Source organism: Falco biarmicus, chromosome 4 (assembly GCF_023638135.1).
Source record: "Falco biarmicus isolate bFalBia1 chromosome 4, bFalBia1.pri, whole genome shotgun sequence".
NCBI classification, from domain to species: Eukaryota; Metazoa; Chordata; class Aves; order Falconiformes; family Falconidae; genus Falco; species Falco biarmicus.
The window spans coordinates 84,988,681-85,007,167 of NC_079291.1; the positions used below are offsets into that span (position 1 = coordinate 84,988,681).

At 41.7% G+C, this 18,487-nt stretch overlaps 1 protein-coding gene across 4 annotated transcripts in view; it reads right to left on the reverse strand.

Moving 5' to 3' along the window:
- The window catches only part of TOM1L2 (target of myb1 like 2 membrane trafficking protein), a 58,878-nt gene that overhangs the window by 32,241 nt on the left and 8,150 nt on the right, over positions 1–18,487 (reverse strand). For all 4 annotated transcript variants that reach the window (XM_056335463.1, XM_056335465.1, XM_056335464.1 and 1 more), the window contains exons 2-4: positions 6,390–6,474; positions 5,620–5,698; positions 3,790–3,939 (exon numbers count right to left, since the gene is read on the reverse strand). In XM_056335463.1, the coding sequence (XP_056191438.1) occupies positions 3,790–3,939; positions 5,620–5,698; positions 6,390–6,474 (314 nt within the window). The remainder of the gene's footprint in view (positions 1–3,789; positions 3,940–5,619; positions 5,699–6,389; positions 6,475–18,487) is intronic.

An 18,487-nucleotide genomic window follows, 5' to 3' on the forward strand; every position in this document is an offset into this window, starting at 1 on the left:
CCACAGGTAGAACACTCATATCTCTCCTGCATGACTTCTCTGGTGTCTGAGGAGACTTCAGTTCACATTTGAGCTTTCCCTTCAGTGGGAGTACTAAGTGTTTCTCTTTGCTAGCCAGCCTCCCGTACTCATGAAGCTGCTAGGAGCCCAGTATCTTCAAAGCCTCTACCCACTTTAACTTTTACTGGCAATTAGCCAAGTAAAATTAGCCAATAAAAATTTAGAGGAAGGAAAAATTGAAATATTATGACTCAATTAAAAATGAAGCATTCCACAAACCCCCACATATGTGAGGTAGAGTATCAGTGTGCTGGATTCATAAGTACTGTGAGACGCATGTGTGGGCTCTGAACTTAATTCATTTAGTCACCATCTTTACACTCGTTCTTTGACTATTTTTACTTTAAAAGCTGTTTTTAACCACTTTTTATATTTGAGAGGAGAGACATCAAAGATAGAAAAGCAAGATAAGAAATAATATTAATATTTAACTTACATTCCTGTTCTGTTCAATCCTAAGAAAAAGCATTTCCTACCCTACATGCCCAGGAGACCATCCATTATCAGCTGCAAAGTAGCAATTCTGGGTTTGCTACTCAGCTTTGTTAAATGTAAATTAACAGTAAAAAACGGTTCTGATGTAGTACAAGTCCAAACAGCCCTATCTGAGCGAGAGAAAACAGCTCCAACTGCAAACAGCCATTCTGTTTCCCTGAAACTGACCTTCCAAACCACCCCCAACTCTGATGGATATTGACTTTACAAGTAACTCTACCCTTGCGCTTTCTCTGCGTTTTCAATTTACGTAAGTAGTCATCTGAATGATGCTTCTACATAATGGGTGCTCCCCACTTCAATTCTATTTGCCAGTAAGAGCGTAAAGTGTTAGGCAAAGGATGTTTTAATAATCACTCAAAAGAAACTTTAGAGGCAAAAGTATGCCCCCAACTTCCAAGGAGCCTTGTTTGTCCAGGGAGATGTACTAATGCATCTTCTCTTTTACTGGATTCCTATAGATTTTGTTGTAGGCACTAATGACAGTGAACTCACTTCATTAGCACTCCACCTTTTTAATATATTCTCTCTTCTGCAATTCTCTTCCCTGGAAAAAAGGAGACACTCATTTAGAGATTTCTTTGCCTGAGCTGGAAGCATTGTCCCTGCCCATGGCAGGGGGATTTGAACCAGGTGATCTTTAAGGTCCCTTCTGACCCAAACCATTCTATGGTTCTATCTGTGTTACTGTGCATCTCAGAGGTCACAAGCAGGACAAAGTGCTCTTGTCCTAAGTGCTGTCTACACACATTGTAAGACAATCCCTGTCCTAGACAGCTTACAATTCAACTAGGCAACAGTAACATTAGCTCGACTTTATGGATAAGGAGCTACACACAGAGCTTAAAGAGACTTGCCCGCTGCGCAAATGAGCGCACACAGAGGGGAGATGGAATTCAAATCTTGTAAGACTTCGGGCCAGACTATCAAAGGTAGATACTGAAGGGTGCTGCTGTATAAATCCCACTGGGCACCTCAGTGTGCCCAAACAGGTTAATGAAATACCATTGCAAATCTGGCCCCTAAATCAGTGCTCATCCCAAGACAACTTTTCCAGTGTCAGACACTTTCTAACAGATGTACCCTTCACCTCAAAAGAATCTGCCATGCCACTAAAAGCCTCCCCATGCTTCATCTTTGATGACAGTGCTCAGCTATTGGGCAGCAAGGTGGTACAAACTCTGATGCAATACAGTTCTTACCAGAGGTGCAGCAGTAAGGAGTATTTCCAAGGCCTTTTAGCAAGGTGAAGAAGGAAGCAATATGTAATACGTGCTAATTCATATACGCTGGGAAATAGGCTGAGAAAGCGAGACACAAGATGCTCAACATCTCAAAACAGTCAAGTCTCTAGACAAGGCATTGGATGGCAGCTTTATCTCCCCTTGCTACGGAAAGGCACAGGAGTACAAGATCTGTAGGGCTGAAGACACATGCTGTTTGTACAGCTCTCTTCCCATTCTTCCAAGTCTGCACTATTAATCCTCTCATTCCTGTTCTTATTAGTTCCCCAAAATCAAATTGTAAAAAGCCTACAGAAGGGGATAAACGCAATGTTAGTGGAGCAGAGCTGAGAAGACATCAGCCCCCTGGAACAGGGTTAATGCCAACTGCAGGGAGCTCTAAAGAGCAAAGTCTAAGCTGAGCAAAGTGGTCATGACGTACGGGGTATTTTGGGTGAGCCTGTCCATAGGGCACCTGAAATGAGTGGCTGCAATCAGTTTTCCAAACTCGTTAGGCAATCTGGAAAACAAAGTCTCCTACCACCTCCAGCTAAAGAGACACTAACAGAACCCACCCACAGGCAACTTTCATAATTCTCAGGCTTTTTATACCAAAAGGCAGTTAGTACCCAGAGTAAGGCTTTTAGTTCTACTGCATTAAGTCTACTCAGATAAATCTGTTTAATACACTGAGGCAATGGCTACACTTTTTGGTTATGTTACAAACACTTCCATCTTGGTTACACCGATGACTGGGAATCCACTTAAATTGAGGACCCAGCGTAACCAATGTTCTCTAAAACACTGCAGCAGGGCAAACAGTATGGAAACACACATAGTTTCTCTTTATGGGACAGTATTTAACCTCATCTGCTGGTCACTGCATGCATCAGCTTTCCCACCAAAACAGACACCTGAGGGCTCAGTCAGATGCACAAGAATTGCTTTTAATAATTTCACTGATTAAAAAAAAAAATAAAATTAAAAAGGCCTTGAGACCAGAAATAAAGGGACCCCACAGACCCCAATGCAATGCCCACCTAATTCCCCCACCCAGCCTATCTCCTGTTTGGAAATCACTTACTTTGTCACATTCTAACAATGTCCTATCTGTGTATCCAAATAACAAACAAACCGGCAGAAATTCAAATGCATGCTTTGCCACAAAAATCAGAAGTATATTGTGAAAACTATACTGCGCATTTGTAAATACTTTCCCACAAGAAACACTAGAGCAGGTTTATATCATTTTAAATACACAGTGTCTTTTAGTCTCTGGTGTATGCAATAGCCTGTAGGAGCTTCGTGATAAAGCTTCCTATAATTGTCAGCTTTCCTCCAGGCAGGCACCAATGTTTCCTCATGTGTTGCTAATGGTTTGTGGAATTAACATGGCTGTTTATTGTTATGCTGCACAGAAGGAGAAGTGGCTGTCAGGCCTATGTCTGAACTTCCTCACTGCAGACGAGGATCTGACAGTGTACTTTTACTGCACAATAACCAGAAAAAAGAGGCACCAAAAACATTTTAATCCAATAGGGTCATTTACTTTCTATAGCCATCTTTAAAAGGAATCAGAATGCTTTCTAATGGAGGGAAACAGCTCCATTTTATGGTCAGAGAAACAGGCACAGAAAGTTAAGCGTTCTGCAACTGACAGCAAAAGCACAATCCTCTAAAATTTCCTGGCCTCAGCTGACAAGCCCATCACAGAAGCAGGTCTCCAGCTTCTAGATGTGACTGTTAAATTGCAAAGCCATTCATTTAAGTCCTCTTGCTTTACAGTAGAGTGGTACCTTTCTAACTAGAATCCAGACATTTATCCCTGGATGAAATATCTATGCGTGTGCATGTCTGCTCTTCCCTGCCAATCTGGATATATTGTTTGTTTTTACATATAAAAAACTTGCCACATTTGTAATGATGACAGCATGTTTAGCGATGCGTAGCACTGAAGCAGACAGTCCTTATTTCAGGCAGCAACATATGGAAGCAGAGACAAGCTGTGTACCTGAATCAGTGCTAGTACTTTATCCTGTACAATAGTGGGGGGATTATTCTTGGGCGAGATGATTTTCACCAGAACACCATCTATGAAGTCACGGTTTGCCACTAAGACATGAAAGCGATGGCCACAGTTCTTCACACAGGTCTCCAACACCTACACACACAAAAAAAAACATTCATTGTTGGAGCAAAGCTTGATCACACACAGAACACCAATGTGGTTGATTTCCAATTTTGTGGGGGATTTTGTGGGGTTTTTTTGTTTTGTTTTGGTTTTTTTAATTTTAAAACTTTTGATGGGAGGGAGAGAAGATAAAGATGTTACATTTGTATTTCAATTCTTCTTTTCTTCCCCAGTTTTAGCAAAAAGCTTCCCTTCTGCACATACATTTAGATGTACCTCACCCACCACATTAACATACTGGGCACTTTTGTCATCTACCTTTGCCTGTTTTCAAGGTAAAGAAATACAAAGTTTCTTCCTCTTCGATGCAGAGCTTTCCAACCTGCACAGCTGAACAGCTAAGTACACAGCATCACATCAAGAGCAGGTAAGACAGAGGACATCCTGTCACAGTGAGATATTATCATGCTGTGGCACTCTACTTTCTATGTACCTGGAACACAGCTGGAGCCAGTTGCTCTGAGCTGTATGCCATGTTTTAGAGCTGGGAATTCAGGTGAATGATCTTCACTCATTCAAAACACTCCCTTGTGAATGCCCTGACAGGTTATACTTTGACACATTTTCCCCCTGCAACCTAGCTAGAGGCACCTTCCACTTGCCATTCAACTGCCATGGAAGAACAGCTGTTGATTTTTCTCTGAAGAACATGATTAGCATGGAGATAAATCCAATGCGTCACTTCTCCTTACAGCCATGCCTAATAACCACTGTGACTCTGTATCTGAGGAGCCTGTAATTACTCTTCTACTCCAGCTACCTTCATCAGCCATGATGACACAGACACATTCCTGATGAATTTCACTCTTTCCTGCACAATGGATAATCTCATGGTTTGGTCTTTGGTAATCTGTCAAAATGACAATCCAGGATAGGAAACGGCAAGAAGACAGAAAGTACAGTTATGCTTCGTCAGGGAGATGCAACAAGAGCTCTGGGAAAGAAACCTACAGATCACCTACCCACAGCAGTATAACTCGATCTAGCTGCTACTGCTCATTCCTCAGACTGCTGTGGTGCAGAGCCTGCCCAGCACCACGTCTTCAGGAGTGCTGCATTACCCAGGAAACCCCTAGCTAAAGTCATCAGGAGGAAAGGTCACTGGCAAATTATCTCACACCTTAGCAGTGCTGCCTAAATGCACAGAATATAATTTATACTTTATTGAATTAAAATAGATCAGCATAAGTTAATGTGACTCTCCTACAGAGATCTATTCACATGGGAATTTGTGCATCAGTTACTTATGAAGCTGAAAATACGGCAAGTTCATCATCCTCGCTTGCAGATATGCCCACAACTGTTGTCCTGGGGGCGAGAAATGGCTGGACACATGGCAATGAGAACAGAAGGGAAAGTCCCAAAGGGTACACAGCCTCATTTGGGCTACTTTAACTTTCCTCAGTCAGTAGCTGGGATGAATAAGAGTCCCAGAATAAGCAGGAATCAATTGAGTCAGGAAAAAAAATCTATGCAAAGCTTCCAGCAACTCTCTCCAAGGAAGCAAAGAGGCAACTGGAGAGAAGAAAAGGGCAGAACAGTGGCTGTTAAAACAAGTACCATGTACATTCAGGAGAGTGCCAGGAAAAGGAAAACGACAAAAGAAAAGGGTTCTGCCCTTTTGAGGAATTCCAGCCTGCCCCCACTCACCGTCAGTGCCAGCATGACCTCTCTGTAATTTTTGTTTCCATTCAGCCTCTTCTTCAGTGCTCGAATGGCATCCTTTGGACTGAAGGAGAAACAGATCATTTTTAAAAGATGCCCAGACATGCTTTTCACATGCCATATACTGTGGGAAAAGGAAACCTTTACAATTTCCAGCTGGACATAAGTATGCATGTTAAGTTCAGAGCACTTGACTACAACCAAACTAGGGTCACGTAGAATTATGTGAGGAGACAAGGTATCACAGAAGTCAAGACCAGAGCAACGCCCGAGGCCTTTCAAAAAGGCAGGATGTTGATCAAGCAGGAGAGATTGACAGCCACTCAGAAAAAAGCCCAGGGTGTAAGACCAGTGATCAGCTCTCCAGCAAACTGCAAGCAGCACAGCTTTTCTGATGCTGAAGGAAATGTATCAGAGAAGCTCTCTATTCAAATGGCTGAAATTAATAGTATTGCAGCACTGCAAAGAGATACACCTGCTGAAAACAAGAACCCCAGAAATACAAATTCGGTACCCTCTCCAAAAATATGTTTTTCAGGCCAGCCCTCCAAGCAGAGACTGACCACAGAAAGTGCTGTATCATATAGCATTTTCTGAAATGTCTAAGGAGCAGGAAAACAAAGCAACCCATATGCAAACTGCATTCGAAGTATGAGCATCTGCCCCTAGACTCACTGCCCCTCCTCACATGCTGAGTACAACTGGGTGATTATTGTGTTCAAGAACCTTTCAAAGTCTGCTGAAATAGCACATACCCTTCTTCTGTCTCGTTGATAATGTCACAGATCTCCATGTTAAGTGTCCAGTCTTCACTCTGCAGAGAGCCATCTGTGGCCTTTTCTGTAAAGTAAAGAAAAATAAATCTTTTCACATCTTCCTGATTAGGTGCTACACTTCAATCCATCTTCAGTTACTCTGAGCTGAAACTATCCAGTAAAAGAAAGACACACACAAAGAAAGTCCCCACTGATTGTAAGCAATGTCAAACATTCCCTCCTGGTTTTAGGGATCAGCACAGAGGTTTCCAGACAGAATCAATTATCACTCAAGCTCACTATCTTCAGCCCACATAGATGGGCCATTCTTCAAAGATTCCTGAATTCCTGGGAGAGTAGGAAAATGTCAGCTAATTCCAATTTAAACTTCTCAGCTGCTGCACTGTTGGCAAGCTATGAGGTAGGAAAATCTCCCCAAAATGAACATGACCTCCTTGTTTTAGGAGATAATACCTCCACATGAATTGAGGGAGGAAAGAGAGCAACTTGGAGGTGGAATTCAAGGAAGTCCAGAATTTCAGCTTGAAAAGAACCACCAGCACGTGAAAGCATTTAGCACGTGACAGTTCAGGTCACAGTATCATCTACAGGCACCCCTTTTTGCCCAGGACTCATACTCCTATACCACAGTCCCTCAGTATCTGCTTGCCAGGGGCTGGGCACTGCTTCCCTCTGTCCCACACCATGTCCCCCATCTCCTCTCCACACGGGGGCTATGTACACATCTTCCCAAGCACCATCTGCCTTCCTCCTGACTCCTAAATACTCCCTCACTATTTGCGTGGCAGGTAAGTCACGCCAGCATCAGACTAAATCCTACAGCATGGATGACCTATAGCACTATGACAGCGGTAGATGCCAACTGCTGGCAGTTTAATTTACAGACATCTGCAAGAGTAGCATAACCATAACTTCAAGTAATCAGTTGACAAGAACTATTTCCTCCTTGGGATTTCCTCCTAAATCAATATAGTTCTGTCTAGCGGTGCCTAGAACACCCCCTGTATTTTTCACACTTCTCACTTGCAGCATTCAAACCCTAGCTGCGTTACACTACCCACAGTCAGAAATGCTATCGTCTACCACCAGAAAGACCTAAAAAGGGCAACCTGGAGCCCAACCACGACCTTCTCCTCTAAATTAGTCCTGGTTCTTCCTACAGATCCCTGGCATCCAATGTTGGAAGGCAAACAGGGTAAACAAAGCATTTTAAAAACATAAAATAAACCAAGAAAAAAGCCAACTTTTAAACATTTTAAAGCAGAAACAAAGACACAGGTACCATTTTCACCAATCATTCTTCTGTCTTTACATCAGTCATCAATCTGGCCCCCAGAACAAGGCAGTTTTTGTTTGAGAACACTAGGCTCCAAGGACTTCACACATCTCTGTTTACCAACAATGTCTTTCCCATTAACATTTCTATCGCTGTGACTAAGGACACAGATTCCCACAGGCCATAATTATAGGACATTATTTGGAAAAAGACTATGTGCCTGGGTAATTCAAGTTTCAGTGATCTGTCTACACCAGAATCATGGCTAATGCAGCTCCACCAAGGACAGTAACTACAGAAGTCTACGACAAACCAAACAGCTAGGCAAAACCCAAGCAGAAAGTGCTGACAAGCAGCCATGTCTCTCCAGAATGGAGAGGACGCCATGGAAAAGGAGATTACAGAACAGGAGATCATTCTTTGCAGGCCTTGTTTCCCATTCAGAGAGGCAGTGCTGCAAAGCACACAGACCACTGCGCAGGGTCTCACCCACCGAGGAGGACATGGAGGCTGCAGAACTCCCTGATGTGCCACCTTCACTGCGGGGTCTTTCTCAGCCATCACCGCATCACGGTAGAGTTCACTTTGGCAATAAAAACTCCTTCCATTTGAGAAGGAGCCTCAGAGAGATGCATGGCTTCCAGAATGTCCAATCAATACTGGACAGGTTATGGAACATTTTTAATTTATTGCATTTAGGCTATATTAGACAGGGATTTTCTTAAGGAAGAGTGCAGGCAGAGCTGTTTGATGTTTTCTGGGATACAGGAACTCATCTTTGTGCACAGCGACTTGCAACAATCACTTTTATTAGTTGCATTTTGTTCTTATACTGTACATAAGGCCTTATTACTATAGAATGTGATATATAGAATGTATAGAATGCCTTCACCTCCACATAGTCCTTGTTGCTTAGGAAAACATTTTATTTAACATTAGAAAAAAACCCTTAATATTCAGAGCTATTAAAAAAAAGAAAATCACTACATCTGCTCTGCTGGATAAGGTGATACCCAAAGCTGCAAAGGATTTATAAGCACAGTATTGAAAAATGAGGGATTACACCTTAAATACAGGGTATTCCTTAAGCTGGGCATATGATTTGGTTTCTTAATCTAAAACTATATTAACCAATTTGTGTGTTCTGGACAGCATTTGGCATCAGGCAGCACCTTAGCAGCGCTCATACACTTTGGTCTGCTATAATCACTTCTTATAAATGATTGTGGAAAATGCTGACCCTGCACAAAAGTTGTGCTACCAGCCAATTCATTCATTGGTCTTGTAAAATCCATTTAGTTAAGGTTTATTTTGACAAAATGAGTGTATGGCAGTACTCCACAGTTAAAAAGTGGTATTTTGGAGATTACGGTGAAGAGATGCTGCTGCTGCTGCACTGTATGGAGGGTAGCACAGGAATATTCGTCCACAGTCCCCAATAACCTCACTTGTATTTTCCTTCTGAGATACACTAGGGAAAACAAAATCCCCTTTCTTCCACAAAGTTTGGTTCCTGCCTTTTCAGTTTTGCATTTCTGTTCTTACGTTGGAGTAATATGTGGTTGAGAATGTGTAGGTTTAAGACGTAACAGTTGTCTTTTTGAGAATTAGTTCTTTTCCCCTTGGGTAATTTTTAATTCAAATAAAGAGTTGGAAGCTAATTTTAGTCTCTTCTTCAGCAAAAGAGAGCACACAAGACTTGTAATCTGTAGTCGTTTGTCCTTTGTAGGGTGTGTGACCCAGATTTGCTGCTGCAGTGCTCTTTCAACTGTGACAAAAGAGTAGACTGACTGCAGAGAAGGCACATGAGTTTGTGTGGATTTGTTTAAAAAACAGTATCACACCACAATAAATTGAAAGCCTGTAGAGCTCCTCTAGAACCAAAACACAGCAGGATGTAGTTCTGGATTTCTGGTGAAACACTTCTGCCTGCACTCTTCCTTAAGAGAATCCCTGCCCAACACATCAAAAATGTAGTAAATTAAAAACGCTCAATAACCTGTCCAGTATTTATTGGACATTTTGGAAGCCATGCATCTCTCTGAGGCACCTCTTCAAACAACAAATAGATATGCTTGACAAAATTAAACAGATTTTGCAAACTACCACAGAATTGCAAAGGAATGGCATGTAAATACCTTTTAAAAAGTGTCACTAGTTCCTCAGTCCCTTTCAAGCTCATTAGAAGGCATTTAAATGGCACTAGTCCACACAAGGACTCTGGAACACGACCAAAGGATTCCAGGGTGACATAAGAAATGTTACATCAGACAAGGAAAAAGGCAATGAGTAGAAGTCCCTCCTGCCCCTCCCCTCACTGAACTGAAGGGTTTATGCTATAGTTTAATCGCGTAACAAGGACTGGCAACTCCCAGCCTGGGTGCCGAGGGTGCCTTGCACGAATTCTGACCTGAAAGCAACTCCCAGTGCTGTGTTATTGCCGAGTTTGTCACTGCAGCAGGGCCAGGAGTTAGTGTCTCACACAGAGACACAGTACCACCAGTAAGATGATCAGAAAGTCTCTCTCAGAAACAAGATGCTATCAGTTCCCACCACGTTTCCTAATTTAAAGCATCAGTGTTCTGGTAGAAAGGAAGACAATCTGGCACTCCACACTTGACATGCTGCAGACCTTGGACACTGCATATGCACACAAGCATTAGCTTATCTCTGGTCTGCAAAGAAAAGGAGAAAAAATTGTGCTATTTTTTCATTCACACCTTCTCTCTGAGACCTAACTCTTCTGGCCGCATTTCCACACTCTGCCAAATGGCAATATCAGTATTTCCCTGTTCACATTGAATTTGTGTATGTTTTATGGCATTCATAAGGCACTGTTCAGTAGCATAAAGTTTTCAGTCTAAAAAGCCTCAGTGCACACACACACCCAGCCAAGCCTCTTCCCAAGCAAGCTGCTCTGACCAGAGAGATGTCACCACAAGGAAATCAAGTCAGAAATGCCCATGTAAACTGCCACATAATAAACAGGCTCTGCCAGGCAGGACAGGAATGCCGTTTTAAATGAAGGAAAAAAACGGAACAACCTTTACAAGCCATCCTGAACCCAGCTCAAAAGTTACCTAACAAAGAAATGCTAACACTGGTTGTCCTCAAGAAACCACTTCCACAGCCCTTTTCAGTCCATACTACTTTTGCTTCAAAGTTACAGTTCAACGTTGATGACGCTCTTAAAATTCGACTTTGTTCACATACAGATATGACAACAACCTCCTTCCAACGTGCATCTCTGCCCATTATACTGAACCTGCTGATGGGGACTCTGCCCATTATACTGAACCGCAAGCCTGGAGACTTGCGTTAGGATTGTGACTGCACAAGTTCAAGGCTATAATGCTACTGAACTCACATGCAGTGTGCGTGTTTATGCAGCCGAGACTGAAAAACTGACTGCTAGAGGCACAGAGAACAGCTACTCTAACTGAATGATGACAGCAGGCATGACAGGGTAAAAATCTCCCTGAAAGGTCTATCTAAGTACCAATAAGTGATTGTCATGCTGCATAATGTTCTTGGAAGACACGGGAAAAGGGAAAGTTAAATCTTGCACTAGCTAGAAATCACATGAAGTAAAAATGGGAGGAGAGCTGCACTGTTTTCTGTCTGAATACCAAAATCTTGTGAATGAACAGATCTTTGTGTTCAGAGAAATCAGTTTTTCTCTCTTGGGACTTCTCCACATGTTGCTTCAGAGACTCTTGATTCATACATTTGGGAAGAATTATGCAGGAAAAAAAATAATCACCTTCTGTTTATGCAAGAAGCATACACATCAGTGTACCGTATTAGACACAAAAGCAAGAAAGGTCCAGTTGCAAATTTCTCCCCTTCCCTCCAATAATGTTTGGTGTTCCAACAGCATAAAACTCCCCCCCCCTCCCCCCCTTGGAAGTTCAGAGGATTGTGGATCTTAGATCTTTGTCTTGCCTCTTAACAGTCCACCTGCCTACCAGCTGTGCTCCAAGACCAAAATTAGCAAATCAAACAGTCAGATGTGTTATATTTCACTCTGCATAAATTGTGACAGGGAACAAAAGCCACAGTATTAGCAAGCTTTTACTTCCATCCTACTGGTCCTCCTCCCTTCTGCACGGTGAAGCCTTCTCAGAAGCAAGGGCTATCAGCTGAGGTCAAATGCAAAATGCTTTTACAGAATGGACAAAGGTCTTTCAGGAAAATAAAAGAAAGAGTTCTGCAAGGCAATGCAAAACAGACAAGATAGTTCACAAGGGAAGATAAGCCACTGAATGAGACTATAACATCTCTCCTCCAAGCTGCTGCTTATAGAATTGTTTAGCTTTAAAGCATCATGTTTTGTGACTGTCTCTCTTGGATTCAACAAATCATCAGTGACCTGCATGGGACCATCAATAAGATCTGGGGAAAGACCATACAGAGGCCACGGAAACATATTTCAGCTGTCCAAGCAAAATGAATATAAGACTAAAGATCCTCAGCATTCACGTAGCTGCTGAGTTCAAGACATCTCACTTGCAAGACGGAGATACACCAGAATAACACACTTGGATATGTCTGGACCTAATAGTCTATTCTTGCTTTCTTTAGATTATCTTTTAAAAAGACAGTCACAGACACTTAGACATTATGGTAACCAACAGGAGGCTTTTTATTTTTTAATAGCAGCATTTTGATAAAAAGGAAATGGGACTCATTCAAAATTCAAGATCAAAACTCAACTCTGAAGTGACTTCCTCATAAAAACCTGCCAGTTTCTTTGTTAGAAAGCACAGCTCCAATAGCATTTTTCAATTAGCCACCTCACTGCTCCAAGTCCTTTTTCTACATTCCTTATTTCACACTGCTCTGAAAATGCTGAGCTTCACACTTCCAAAGAAAAAGGCAGTCAGCTAGAACAAACGGGCTCAATCTGAACTGCAAGGCATCACAGAAAAACGTGATTTGGGTTGCACTGCTGCAGCACTGGTCATCCATTTTGACCGTTGTAATTTCTCAACTGATTTTAGCTATGCTTACACTGAAACTCTTTGGGATGAAGTAATTTATCCTCCACTCATTGTTTTGCTAAAGTTTCTGGTGCTGAATAAATCAGTAATCATAGTTTGTACTGACCATGGAGTCTACATTAAAATAACAAGAGAAGCTGTGGACACACACAGGTGCAATCATAACTAGTATTTAGCTCAAATGCTGCTTGAAGGCACAGTGGTTGAACTGGGAGCTGCCTTTTTTTCCACCTAACTTCCAGGTCTTTTTGAAGGTGCTACCCAAGTGCCAAACTTCTGCAAAGCTGCCTTCCAGATCATACTTACCTGCAATCATGAATATGTCATATGCAATTATCGTGTCTTTTTAAGGACCACATGGTATTCAGAATTATGCTACAATGTTCCTGTGATTTAGACATGCCACAGAAAAGACATCACCCAACATCTCCCACAAATTCAGCCTCTCAGGAGCCGGAAACGACAGCTGGTTAACTGAGCATAGCTGTGCAGCAGTTTCCGAAGCAGAGCAAGGTGAATGGATTAATACATATTAAACAAGAATTAACAGCTGTACAACAAAGATTTTTCTTGCTTCTCCTAAACAAAAAGAAGAACAAAACAGAAATCCTTATAATAATACCAGAGTAGGCAAGAGAGCATATCAGCCTGACTCAGTTTAATCACATCTCATAGCTCTGGATGCATTTGCAGGTTGTAAAACCAGATGGACCTTCCAGTACTATGCTATTGTATTGTACAGAAATGGCCTGACAGGATAACCTAGTCCAGGCAGTTTCTGTACTCAGATGTCATTCATCTCAGGCACAAATGATGGTTTAGTCATTGTCCTTAAAAGCATTTGAAATCTGGATCCCAAGCAGAACGGTGTGTTTCTATACCATAAAGACTTTACTCATGAATCTTCTCACTGAAGTTCCCCCGTCAGCAGAAATTGTTGCTGCGGACAGCATGCTCCACTGAATGACAGGTGTATATAAGTTACTCCCTTTCAAAACAGATGGCAGAAAGACTACTGCTTCTTTAAAACAAAGTGATATCCCTCCGACTTCTTCATTCTACACAGCTTTAAAAACAAAACGCAAAAAATCTCCTTCCTCCTATGCGCTGTACACTCATTAAAGCTAACGTGTTGACCCATGTTCTGTAAATAGCTGTCCTTCAGAGCTAGGTCATACAGCAGCAGCTCCCAGCTCACCAACCCATTTGCATGATTCTGAGGCACTTATCATCCCTAAAACTCGGCCTGCACCGCACATTTCTTCGCCTCTTTCAGTGGTGACTTTGGCTCGATTCCCATCTCACTGCAAACCCACAATATTCCAAGTATGGTGCTACTTTACAATTGACAGACAAAAACCTGCTCACATCAGAAATCAATATGCTAAAGCTGCAATCAGAAATGTCAAGGCAGTTTTTAAATATACATCCTGTATTAATGGATTTGAATGGAGATGTTTACAGTGTGATTTACTGTAGGGGAGCAACAAATCAATGTTCCTTTATGACACATCACATCTTCATGACACTGTCCCTTGTACAGTTGTATTGGCAGAGACAATGGCTCACCGCTTTGCAAACATCTGTGATCTATTAGGCAACACTTTCAGTAGTCTAATATTATCACACTCTGAGTGTCCATCTTTCTTCTCTAGATGAGAGGCACAAAAGCATAAATTAAAACCTTCTGGGTGACAAAACGTTCTCCCTCAGATCTGCCTTTTCTGAATTTGACTGTGACTGCTATGACTTGCCCATAAGACTCTGCATGGGAGAATTTATCAGCACAGCATCACTTTGCAAGGTCAGTGCATTGGGATCGTTACCCAAATCTCCTCCTCCTTTGACCACAGTAAGGCAGCTAGTGCTGTATACCGAATCACACTGACATTTAGTCATTTCCATAGGCAGAACTTGACTTGTAGTCTCCTACTTGCCAAAGAGGTTTTATATTGTTTTAATTTCTCCAAGGAACTTGGATAATTTGGGGAGTGCTACCTTGTTCCTTAACTGAGAAACTCAGGTACTAAAACACTGGCATACTGGATGAATAATGCTTGTTCACCCACACTAGAAATACAAAATTTCTTAATAGCTGAGTCTTTGGCTCTCCTTCACCCAAAAAAAGCACCCCAGACAAAGAAACTAGCCAAAGAAGCTGGAGAAATAATCTGAACACCCCTTAGCAGCCAAGAAGCTTTTATCACCAGAAAGATTTCACAACAGACAACCCCAATATGCCAAAAAAAGCTCTTAAACTAATACAAACACATGAATTTGTCCTAATGCCAAAAAAAAACCTGAGAAAAAAAGCACACTCCATTAATTTTATCAGCCTTAACTTACAAATCTGAGAGAAGAGGCAGCTGGAAGTAGTGATTTATTTCTCAACTTCTTCATTAACAAGTATGCCTAAAACCTCTATTACAGTGGATTTGATATTTATAAGTCACACAGAACCAGTATGACAGTTCCTTAAATAAATTGTTGCAAATTGCTTTTTAAAACATTCCCTCCAAAATGCAGAAAAAAAATATCACCGTACAAAGCAGAAGAATGTATATAACCAGTAAGATACTACTAGGAGGTAGGGGAGAGAGAGAGAGGAATATTCTATGCATCCAGATGCAGTTTTACCACCCAGAACTACAGGCAGAATGGTATTACAATTTGATATCCCAGCTGCACAGGATGTTGCAAGCACCATCAAGAGCAAGAAGGCATCCCAATCTAGCTGCCCCATTCAGGACTTCAAAGGCATCCAGTAATTACAGGTGAGACAGAAAAATTGCCTTTATGAAAAGTTATGGATGATCAGTGTGTCAGTGAGCTATATTTGAAATCTATCAGCTCTTGATGGCTAATTTTGTACTACATGAGTAAAGCAAGTTCTAATAACTCACTTGGGACTTCACTCCAGTACTTACAAGCTACGTGCTTTTCATATTCATAAAACAAAACTAATTGCCTTTCATGGATGAAATGGTCTAAGAATCTTTAATCCAAGTCAGCTGCAAACTCTAAAAATCCATCCCCATGTATTTAAGACTCCCCCTCCCATCCACTCACTTGTACCACTGTGTTTGCTGCAAACAAACTATAAGGCAATGATGATCTATCAGGCTCCTACATTAGTTTAGGCTTTTTTGTTGTTTTTGTTTGTTTTGGTGTTTGGTGGGGCTTTATTTTTTTTTTTAAAGGTTACTCCTAAAGTCAATTGCCCACATTCACACATGCTTAAAATAAACTGAAAAGACTAATTGCATTGGGGGGGGGCACAGGGAAGGCAAAAATCTTTAATTCCTACAGTTACAAGAACAAGTTTACTCCTTAGCTGCAACAGGCTACAACAGATTTTTAAGTAAATGTTCATACATGATAATTAAAACGTGTTACAAACGAAATGAAACAACACTTGCAGTAGGCTATTTCCTGCGCGTGTTCCCACACCCAGCTCTCCTATGTATCTGCAACTACAAAGACGAGAGCTGTGTCCTCTAGAAAACCACGATTATCCTACACGCAGCAGCGAACTAGACAGCGAGGAGTCTGCAGCTTTTGAGGGCTGACAGCTCACGTTTTCTAGTGTGAAATGCTTCAGTTTGCTTTTCAATTTTGCAGCCTTCCCTCACACCGCTCTACAAGATGACAGCAGGCCTGCGCAAGAGGCAGCTAGCTCTGATCCCATTCAAGTTCTCCAGTACCTCCACGGCTTGAAGATCAGTGTCTGGAAAACACTAAGCGTTTTCACCACGGGAAGAGGAGAGAGCTGGCTCCTGTTCCACTAGGTAACAGCAATTACTTTTGCCAACGCTGCTGTCATTGAAGGACTCTACTGCCAGCTGCCCGTTCCAACAAGCCAAGCTTACTATGCCTTCAAAAGCTTAGTGGCTAAACACTTCCAAACAATCTTCTCAGGAAACCTGAGGGCAAATTAGGCAACAATAATAACAAGACACATGTGCAATTCTGTCTTGTATGGGCTAAGAAGTGCAGATTTCCTGGTGTCCCATAACCCTACTAAAAATTCTGCTTGATTTCTTCAGCCCTGTTTCTCACGTGCCACTGCCATAGATAAGCCCAAAAAAGACTGATAAATAGAAAATGTAAATACTAGAAGCTTAGATCAAGTATGCAAATGTTTATTTCTGAGACTGGCATTTTAATTTTCCCATAAACCCTCCTCATTCACCAACTTGCGTTACCTGGTCATCTGACTTTGTACATTCTTCAGGTCAGCAACTGCACCAATAAATTTCACATTCCACTGCAATCACCTACATTACATGATACTATTACTGTGGTAAAATTAAAAACAATATAAATGTATCAGGGGATTGCAGCGTACTTTTGGAAAATAACTATATTGGTCCTTGGACAGTTAAAATTCCAACTAGAACACAGATTCTGAGCATGGCTTACAGTTTGGCTTATTTACCATAGGTAGAAGGGAGGCAAATCCCAGCAAATGAAAGGGGCCGATCTAGCGCATTCCAAGAACTGCAGAGTATGGATGGGAAGGTAATTTTCCTAGTGTGAGCTTATACAATCTTATGGAATCTACAGAGAACCAGCTCTCCAGTCTTTGCTGCTTACAGCTTGTTAATCAACAACACAGGAGACGTCACAGGATACCAAATAACAAACAACAAACACAAAACGTACTGAAGCCTTTTTGGCAACATGACACTAATATATGGTAGCGTCACTGCTTCTGCTTGGGAAAGCAGAATCAGCAATAGCACTAGCCTGGCCCCATTCACTGGTGGCCAGCTCAATGACTTGACTTCACCAGCTCCAGCTGAGGTTAGCCTCTCCTGGGCGTTCCCTTCTATTTCTGGGTGAATCTAGACTTTTTCTACTTCTATTGCATTTAATGTTCATGTACACTGTGCACGTCCTTCCTCTGAGCCCAGCAGCAGCTTCCTAAGCAGCCAACAGGAGTATAATGATGCCTTTTATGAAAGAGTGCCCTTTAGAGGTGTAAAGCTTGCCTGAGCAGGGCTGCACTATTTCAGCTCTCTCCTGGTGATCGTCAACAGCCTGGAGATGATTCTGTAAGTCGGCATGCAAAGTAAGGTTTGTGTTAGGGGATGCTACACATGAAATACCTCATTATCTGCAGCAAGACTCAAGCCCAATACCCTTTAAGGAACCTGATAGGAAGAGGGATTTTTCATTACTGACTGACTATGCCAAGTTATTGGCATAGATGGGGATTTTAAAGGCATTTTTAATTATAGTAGGTAAAACTCACACATGATCAAGCTGCGGTGTCAGAAACCCACCAGAACTGAACACTGACCCATTTGGGTTGTTTGCTGAACTTTAATCACTTTCCAAGTCTGACAGCTGCTCAAACTTAATTGCTCATTACACTTGTAAATAAAAACTGATCTCACTCTCTGATTAGCCAGCCATCTTATAGTTGCCATAACAACTTCTGGTCTAATAAGTGATTTCAGATTTACCATTATTTGCACTAGCAGAAAATTTCACAAAGGTCTGAGATCGCTCTTTTCACTAAAATACCCTTCTAATTAGAAGAACCAAAACTCAGTAGAGAAAGGGCAGCTCAAAGATAATGAAAAAACAAGCTATTTACTACAACAGCTTAAACATGAGATAAGGGTACCCCAAACCCAAATATATGCTGTACCCTGTTTAACCCCTACCTTTCACTGTCAATCATCTCATTATCATACCTATACACCACAACAACTGCTCAGAAAAACACTGGACAACATTTGGGTAATAACTGGTGACAATGCAGAGACCAATTTCAAGACTCGCTCCAG